The sequence below is a fragment of the Gymnoscopelus braueri genome (assembly GCF_963280865.1).
Source record: "Gymnoscopelus braueri genome assembly, chromosome: 1".
NCBI lineage: Eukaryota > Metazoa > Chordata > Actinopteri > Myctophiformes > Myctophidae > Gymnoscopelus > Gymnoscopelus braueri.
This window is the reverse complement of record NC_137603.1, coordinates 1,428,390-1,438,389: the sequence shown is the minus strand read 5'-3', so window position 1 is coordinate 1,438,389 and position 10,000 is coordinate 1,428,390. Positions and strand designations below refer to the sequence as shown.

Here is a 10,000-nt window from a genome sequence, read left to right as displayed (position 1 = left end):
TGGACCACTAATGGACCATGGCATGATTACAGGTGGTCCTTGTCTGTCTCTTCTTGGCTATATAGTGGTGGTCAGGAACTGCTTTGCCCTGTGAAGCTGTCAGAACCTTCACTAAAACATCCTGGACAATGGTTATATTATAGTTATAGTTATATTACAGTTATAGTTATAGTTATAGTTATAGTTATAGTTATCATTATAGTTATAGTTATAGTTATAGTTATATTATAGTTATGTTATAGTTATGTTATAGTTATAGTTATATAGTTATAGTTATATAGTTATAGATAACATGTTATGTAGTCATCCTATAGTGTGTATAGTTTAAATGTACAGGCTGATGATAGGTTCTAGGTTTACATGTATTAGTTATTATTAGATCATTGGTTTACTATGTATTACTTTATCATCAGATTACTATTCCTATGCATTTGATGTATCATCTTGTGTTGTTCTTGCTTACTGTAAATCTCTCTGGATTAAGAGCGTCTGCTAAATGTCTAAATTGTACATAACACTGTTATATAATGCTAATATTATTCAGGTGTGTCAGTGTGGTGATGCAACTCTCTCTCTCTCTGAGTCTCTCTCTCTCTCTCTCACAGAGATACATTGTTACTAAAGATCAATTACATGTATCTCTCACTGTCACAAGGGTCTGTGTTTCATACATAGAGCTGATCCTCTTCTGTTGAAAAGCTTCAAGTACTTTAGGAATTGAAACACAAGCTCCTCCTCCAAATGATGCTTCACATCGTGACGCATTGTGAGCTTGTAGATCTGCTATTTTCAAATGGCCGAATGTATATAGGGCTGAAGTGGTTCATGTATGTTTTGTAATAATAATCAAAAACTACAAATTAGATGTGGAGTGTAAGTGGAGTAAAAGTATAATATTTGTCTCTGAGATGTAGTTGGAGTAGAAGTACTGAGAATTGGAAAGTAAAGTAAAAGAAAATACCTCAAAATTTTACTGAAGTATTTGAGTAAATGTACTTAGTTACTTTACACCTCTGACTATATAGGATATACCAGGTCAACAATGAACCTAGCATCTGTCTAAATAACCTCCCCCTCCCCTTGCCCCTCCCTCCCTCCCCCCTCAGCTGGATAAATACCCCCGGCACTGACTCCACTCCTACAGATTAGCTACCCTACCACACCACACCACAGACAGACAGACAGACAGATAGACAGACAGACAGACAGACAGACAGACAGACAGACAGACAGACAGACAGACAGACAGACAGACAGACAGACAGACAGACAGACAGACAGACAGACAGACAGACAGACAGACAGACAGACAGACAGACAGCAGGACATTGTGAGCTGTAACATTAATATCCACTCATCATCATCATCATCATCATCTTCATCATCATGTACTCCACCAAGGCGGACCCTCAGGGTCCTCGTAGAGGACGATCCTTTGACTCCATGAACACTGTTTATGAGGAGAACCATCTGAACAAAGAGGTCAGTGTGTTGTTTATGGTTATGTTTATGAGGAGAACCATCTGAACAAAGAGGTCAGTGTGTTGTTTATGGTTATGTTTATGAGGAGAACCATCTGAACAAAGAGGTCAGTTTGTTTATGGTTATGAAGAGAACCATCTCAACAAAGAGGTCAATTTGTTTATGGTTATGAAGAGAACCATCTGAACAAAGAGGTCAATTTGTTTATGGTTATGAAGAGAACCGTCTCAACAAAGAGGTCAGTTTGTTTATGGTTATGAAGAGAACCGTCTCAACAAAGAGGTCAATTTGTTTATGGTTATGAAGAGAACCATCAGTCAGTTTGTTAAAACCTGACAGAAACCTGAGGCCAATTCTACAAATGTCTTCTAAATGTATGTTGTGGTTCTCAAAACCTTTTCATGTCAAGGACCCCCAAAATGACCAATGGCCACGGACCCCCATCTAAAAATATTTTGTTCCAGGGACCCCCAGAAGCAAATATTTGAGTAAAAGAAATTCGCATAAAAAATATATATTTTCGAAGAAATTCACACATTTTCAAGAGTTTTCAAAAACAGCAGATCTACAAGCTCACAGCACGGCACTAAGTGACGCGCTGTGAGCTTGTAGATCTGTTGTTTTTTATTTATTTCCATGGTATAAAATAATGGTTACATTGATTGTGATGCTGGATGAACGACTTTTTAACTAAAATGACACTTTTAAAGGTTGAATCCATTCACCACTTACACCCTGATGTCCTGATGTCCCAAAGCTGTCCTTTTGTTTTGTCTAAAGTTTTCTGTTTTGTCCAAGTTTATTATTTCTAAATGTGTGTAAGAACATTGCAGATCTACAAGCTCAGACGTTGTCTCAATGTGACACATTGTGAGCTTGTAGATCGATACTATGGAAGTATAAAACAGGACTTAAGTGGTTAAAAACTCTTCATCCTGTTGTACCGTAGTGGTTTTATATTTATATTCTACTGTAGCTTTGATGTATCTGAACCTCCACTTCTTTTCACTCTTTTCCTATTCATTTATTAATGATATGTAAGTTATGTAAGTGAACGCTTACTGTGTTTACAAACACATTATATAATATTACACTAATATTCAGAATAACAGCTCAATCTGAATAGAAATGCTTCACGTAAAACAAACACCTCAATTAGACGAGTATAATGATTATAAGAATAATAATTAGATTCCAGTCTGATCATTGTGGTTTAAACCTTCAGATCAACAGGAACATCATCAGCATGAAAACTAATCATTCATTTGTTTCTCTCTGGTTGGAAAACAATGACGACAACAAAAAAACCTGCAGAACCACTTTCTATGTCTATACAGTTAACCCATTAAAGGGCTAGTTCACCCCCAAACAGACTTTTTTTCACCCCATAGAGACTTGAATTCATGGATATTGTTTTAGTGTTTGTCTCATTCCTAAGACAATAATTTGATGACCGGCAGTGGTTCCGGTAGGAGACACAAAGACTCTCCTTTGTGTCTCCTACCGGAACCGCTGCCTACCTGGTCATCAAACCTCGCCTCACCTGGATCCCAGGTCCATAGGAAACCACACCACCATCACCATTCATGGTCCTGACATCAAACAGGTCACCTCTATACATATCTAGGAGTACAGATTGATAGTGAAATGAGTGTGTGTGCAGAAATACACCAGCGCCTTCATTTTCTCCGTAGGCTTAGACTCTTTGGTGTAGAAACATAATGCTGATCTTTAATAGAGCTAGTGTATGTAGAAACATAATGCTGATCTTTTATAGAGCTAGTGTATGTAGAAACATAATGCTGATCTTTTATAGAGCTAGTGTATGTAGAAACATAATGCTGATCTTTTATAGAGCTAGTGTATGTAGAAACATAATGCTGATCTTTTATAGAGCTAGTGTATGTAGAAACATAATGCTGATCTTTTATAGAGCTAGTGTATGTAGAAACATAATGCTGATCTTTTATAGAGCTAGTGTATGTAGAAACATAATGCTGATCTTTTATAGAGCTAGTGTATGTAGAAACATAATGCTGATCTTTAATAGAGCTAGTGTATGTAGAAACATAATGCTGATCTTTAATAGAGCTAGTGTATGTAGAAACATAATGCTGATCTTTTATAGAGCTAGTGTATGTAGAAACATAATGCTGATCTTTTATAGAGCTAGTGTATGTAGAAACATAATGCTGATCTTTTATAGAGCTAGTGTATGTAGAAACATAATGCTGATCTTTTATAGAGCTAGTGTATGTAGAAACATAATGCTGATCTTTTATAGAGCTAGTGTATGTAGAAACATAATGCTGATCTTTTATAGAGCTAGTGTATGTAGAAACATAATGCTAATCTTTTATAGAGCTAGTGTATGTAGAAACATAATGCTGATCTTTTATAGAGCTAGTGTATGTAGAAACATAATGCTGATCTTTAATAGAGCTAGTGTATGTAGAAACATAATGCTGATCTTTTATAGAGCTAGTGTATGTAGAAACATAATGCTGATCTTTTATAGAGCTAGTGTATGTAGAAACATAATGCTGATCTTTTATAGAGCTAGTGTATGTAGAAACATAATGCTGATCTTTTATAGAGCTAGTGTATGTAGAAACATAATGCTGATCTTTTATAGAGCTAGTGTATGTAGAAACATAATGCTGATCTTTTATAGAGCTAGTGTATGTAGAAACATAATGCTAATCTTTTATAGAGCTAGTGTATGTAGAAACATAATGCTAATCTTTTATAGAGCTAGTGTATGTAGAAACATAATGCTGATCTTTTATAGAGCTAGTGTATGTAGAAACATAATGCTGATCTTTTATAGAGCTAGTGTATGTAGAAACATAATGCTGATCTTTTATAGAGCTAGTGTATGTAGAAACATAATACTGATCTTTTATAGAGCTAGTGTATGTAGAAACATAATGCTGATCTTTTATAGAGCTAGTGTATGTAGAAACATAATGCTGATCTTTTATAGAGCTAGTGTATGTAGAAACATAATGCTGATCTTTTATAGAGCTAGTGTATGTAGAAACATAATGCTGATCTTTATAGAGCTAGTGTATGTAGAAACATAATGCTGATCTTTTATAGAGCTAGTGTATGTAGAAACATAATGCTAATCTTTTATAGAGCTAGTGTATGTAGAAACATAATGCTGATCTTTTATAGAGCTAGTGTATGTAGAAACATAATGCTGATCTTTTATAGAGCTAGTGTATGTAGAAACATAATGCTGATCTTTTATAGAGCTAGTGTATGTAGAAACATAATGCTGATCTTTATAGAGCTAGTGTATGTAGAAACATAATGCTAATCTTTTATAGAGCTAGTGTATGTAGAAACATAATGCTAATCTTTTATAGAGCTAGTGTATGTAGAAACATAATGCTGATCTTTTATAGAGCTAGTGTATGTAGAAACATAATGCTGATCTTTATAGAGCTAGTGTATGTAGAAACATAATGCTGATCTTTTATAGAGCTAGTGTATGTAGAAACATAATGCTGATCTTTTATAGAGCTAGTGTATGTAGAAACATAATGCTGATCTTTTATAGAGCTAGTGTATGTAGAAACATAATGCTGATCTTTTATAGAGCTAGTGTATGTAGAAACATAATGCTGATCTTTTATAGAGCTAGTGTATGTAGAAACATAATGCTGATCTTTTATAGAGCTAGTGTATGTAGAAACATAATGCTAATCTTTTATAGAGCTAGTGTATGTAGAAACATAATGCTAATCTTTTATAGAGCTAGTGTATGTAGAAACATAATGCTGATCTTTTATAGAGCTAGTGTATGTAGAAACATAATGCTGATCTTTTATAGAGCTAGTGTATGTAGAAACATAATGCTGATCTTTTATAGAGCTAGTGTATGTAGAAACATAATACTGATCTTTTATAGAGCTAGTGTATGTAGAAACATAATGCTGATCTTTTATAGAGCTAGTGTATGTAGAAACATAATGCTGATCTTTTATAGAGCTAGTGTATGTAGAAACATAATGCTGATCTTTTATAGAGCTAGTGTATGTAGAAACATAATGCTGATCTTTTATAGAGCTAGTATAGAGTCTGTTGTTAGATATGGAATCACCAGTTGGTTCGGAAACCTGACGGTAAAGTATAAATCTGAGATCCTTAGATTAGTCAAAATGTCAGGGAAGATTATGGGTGTGTCCTCACCCCCCATCACCCCCCATTACCCCCCAGGTCATTTTTGAGCAGTCCACCATTGGGCTGGCTAAGAAGATTGTGTCTGACTCCTCTCATGTCCTACACACTGAGTATAGGTTACTGCCGTCAGGTAGGAGGTATGGGACCCATGCGTTCAACTACAATAGGTACAAGTACTCCTTTGTCCCTCTGTCAATTACACTCCTCAATGATGTCCTTGCGGTGGGCAGACGGCGGGGCAGAAGGTTTTGAGGTGTGCTAAGGCAGTGTTTATCAACCTTTTTTGTGCCAAGGCACACCTGGCATAGCCAGATCTACAAGATTGTCTATTTTCAAATAGCCTAGGTATAAAATAGGGCTAAAGCGGTTAATGTATGTTTTATAATGTAATCATTTATATCTGCAAAGTAACTAGTAACTAAAGTTATCAAATAATTGTAGTGGAGTAAAAGTACAATATTTGCCTCTGAGATGTAGTGGAGTAGAAGTAAAAGTATTGAAAATTGGAAATACTCAAGTAAAGTACAAATACCTCGAAATTGTACTCAAGTACAGTACTTAAGTAAATGTACTTAGTTACTTTCCACCACTGCATGCAACAAATCTAATTCAAAGCGATGTGTGCGTGTGTATTGTTCTGTTTGACGCATTAACAGTCCAGTCATGTCTGTATATACATGAGGTCAGTGGTGGTCAGCGAGGGGTTAATCCTCTGGCCGACCACAAGGATCAGGAGCAGAGCCCTTAAAGCTGCCTGTCCACTAATGAGATTAACCACATGAACCCTAACGCCCCTGTTCTGGAGCATAGTCTGTACGTCATAAATATATATATTGTACGCATCATTGTCTCCGCCAGGCCGAAAGGCATGGCGAGAGAGTATGTTCTACCCCCTGTCCGTCCGTCTGTCTGTCCGTCTGTCCGTACGTCTGTCTGTCCGTCTGTCCATCCGTCTGTCCATCCGTCTGTCCATCCGTCTGTCCGTCCGTCTGTCCGTCTGTCCGTCTGTCCGTCCGTCCGTCCGTCTGTCCGTCCGTCCGTCTGTGTACAGCTAATCTCCGGCACCGTTGGCTTGATGGCAGCGAAACTGTGCACACACACTCCCTGGATGCCAATTCAGAACCTCTGCCCCAATTTTTTCACATGGCCCTGTTATAGCGCCACCAGGAGGCCGCTTTTTGCAAAACAAATTTTTTTTCACAGTACTCCTACATATTTTGTCCAAACATCACGCAAATCGGTACACAGTATCTCTATAGTCATTAAACCAAACAGGTCAGATTTTTCATATTCCATCTTGATTGGCCAAAAATGGCTTCCAAAGTTTGCAGGAGTGCTCCGTTTTGAACAAAATGACTCAAAATATGAACACAGCATGCAATTTCCGTGAAACTTTGCACACAGATTACCATTAGGCAGAGGAAGGAATTCCATTTGAGATTTTTCTAATCAGCCTCATGGTGGCGCTATAACAGCCCAATTCGTGTTTTTACCTATAACTGCACCAATCTGTGTAAAACTTTGTATGCACACTCCCTAGAGGTCAAGGAAAAACATTTGCCCTGCATTTTTCACATCTACCTTTTATAGCGCCACCAGGAGGCCGACTTATGTAAAACATATTTCTTTACATTACTCCTTCCGATTTTATCAAAATTGATCCAAGATTCAGATAAAGTTTGCAGGAGTTGCCCGTTTGGAACAAAATGCCGCAAATCATGAATGCAACGTCCGATTGCGGTCAAACTTTGCACGCACATTCACATTCAAAAATCCGTACTTGGCTTACCGATAACAAACTGTCACTACACCTTGGGAAAACTGAATCCATTCTCTTTGGGACCAAACATTCCCTCAGACAGATGTATGTAAATGATTTCAAGGTCAAAGTCGATGACACAATTATCTCTAGCAAAGAAGAGATTACCTATTTGGGTTGTATTCTTGACAAATACCTGACAGGTGAAAGCATGGCGACAAAGGTGGTCAAAAGAGTAAACCAGAGAACCAAATTTATGGGCAGAGTTTCCTCTTTTGTCAACTCTCAGGCCCTCAGGACCCTCTCAGCGGCCCTGATTCAGCCATTTTTTGACTATGCTTGCACCTCTTGGTACTCCAACACCTCAGTGTCACTGAAGACTAAGCTTCAAACCTCCCAAAACAAACTGATTCGGCTACTCCTCGGACTGGGGCCCATGACCTACCTTTCTCCCACCCATTTTGCCAGCCTAGGCTGGCTCAGGGTGGAAGATCTGGTACCACCCACCCATAAAACAAACATGGGCAAATTCTCCTTCTACAGCACTGCCACCCAGGATTGGAATAGTCTAACCCCATCCCTCAAAAAATGCAGTTCGCTGGGCTCATTTAAAAGAGCCTTAAAAACTCACCTTTCAGGAGGCCAAAAGAGGAGCTAGTACCATTTTCCCGTTAGACAGATGACCCCCCCCCCCCTGTTCTTGTACATCGTTTCCCCCCCCCTTGTTGTACATAATGTTATCTTTTTTCTGTATTATTTGTACTGATATTGAACTGTGGTGCCACTATATATGTCTATGAATTGAATACCAAGGCCCTCATTGGAAACAAGTCCGCAAGGACTTTCATGAACGGACCTGTTAGACAAAGTATTGTAAATGTAATTGAGCTGTTTTACATTTTTTTGCCTAATAAAATATTCAATAAAAATAAAAAAAACACTATGTTGAGGAACAAATGCTACCCTTTTAACATTTGGGAAGGCTTAGCCTACCCTAGCCTTCATTACCCGCCGCCTAAGTGTTTACCTATAGAAACACACTACAGTAGTGTGGTGGTGTTTACCTATAGAAACACACTACAGTAGTGTGGTGGTGTTTACCTATAGAGACACACTACAGTAGTGTGATGGTGTTTACCTATAGAGACACACTACAGTAGTGTGATGGTGTTTACCTATAGAAACACACTACAGTATGGTTCTTACCTATAGAAACACACTACAGTAGTGTGGTGTTTACCTCTAGAAACACACTACAGTAGTGTGGTGTTTACCTATAGAAACACACTGCAGTAGTATCACTATGGTTACTGTGTGTTCAGACATCTGTCACTATGGTTACTGTGTGTTCAGACATCTGTCACTATGGTTACTGTGTGTTCAGACATCTGTCACTATGGTTACTGTGTGTTCAAACATCTGTCACTATGGTTACTGTGTGTTAAACATCTGTCACTATGGTTACTGTGTGTTAAACATCTGTCACTATGGTTACTGTGTGTTCAGACATCTGTCACTATGGTTACTGTGTGTTCAAACATCTGTCACTATGGTTACTGTGTGTTAAACATCTGTCACTATGGTTACTGTGTGTTAAACATCTGTCACTATGGTTACCGTGTGTTTAAACACTGGGTATAAGAAACAGATGATGAAAGAGAAAATATGATAAATGTTCTCTCTCATTTCTGCAGGATGGTAAACTCACTAATGATACTGTCTTATAGACGGATTTCTTGTTTACCAACATTGAGACTGCACACGCAGGTGCCTGTTTCATGTAATCTATTCCCAACAGATCCCCAAACCTGTTGTTCTGGGGAGCGATGGTTTCAGTTCATTCAACCTCATCTGTACGTTGGCTGGTGAGACGCTCCCTAGCGAGACAAATACTTCATCTCGCAACGGTATTGCGCGCCGAGAACAGCTGACATACAAGCTCACAACGCGTCGCGGATGCGACCGTTGTGAGCTTGGAGGTCTGCTATTCTCTGCCGTTCTCTGCACGCAACACCTTCACACGGCGGAATATAAATTAGGTTTGAGGGGATACAGCTGCGTGATCAAGCAGGCTCTGGTGCCGTGATCATAGAGCGCTCCTTCTGCGACTGGAGGTGGAGTTTGGGGGACAACTGCTTTGAGAATCGCTATAATTGTTTACACACAAGTTGACACAACATAAACCAAGGTATATATTTCAAGAGGCAGAGATCACAGTAAACATCCATCCTAGACCATCTTCTTCCACACTGGGAGGAAAACAGTTTGCACATCTGAAAGTTTGACGGGATGCATTTTGACCACTTTTACATTGCATCTAATGAGCGGTGGGGTTCTTTTGGCCCGACCTGCGCTCGCATACTGGTTCTTATCAGTGTGACGTTGTCTGGAAATGCGTCTATACCCAGTGAGTCCATTGAACTGAAACAAAACTAATTCAGTTAAGCACATAATATAGGCTATTGGAACCTCTCCCTCCGCTATATAGCTCAGAGATGAGGTTCCACTGTAGCGGCTAGCGGGTACCGGCAGAGGTAGAGTCCGTCCAAATGTAGTGAAGATCACCTT

At 38.5% G+C, this 10,000-nt stretch overlaps 1 protein-coding gene across 1 annotated transcript in view; it reads left to right on the top strand.

Annotated features, from left to right (window-relative positions):
* Nucleotides 1-1,353: 1,353 nt before the first annotated feature.
* Nucleotides 1,354-10,000, top strand: part of LOC308084874 (tryptophan 5-hydroxylase 1-like) — a gene marked incomplete at its 3' end in the record, with an annotated part of 42,777 nt that continues 34,130 nt past the window's right edge. Inside the window, 1 exon segment of the mRNA XM_080427834.1 lies at nucleotides 1,354-1,482. Within this exon segment, the coding sequence (XP_080283960.1) occupies nucleotides 1,387-1,482 (96 nt within the window). The 5' untranslated portion in view covers nucleotides 1,354-1,386.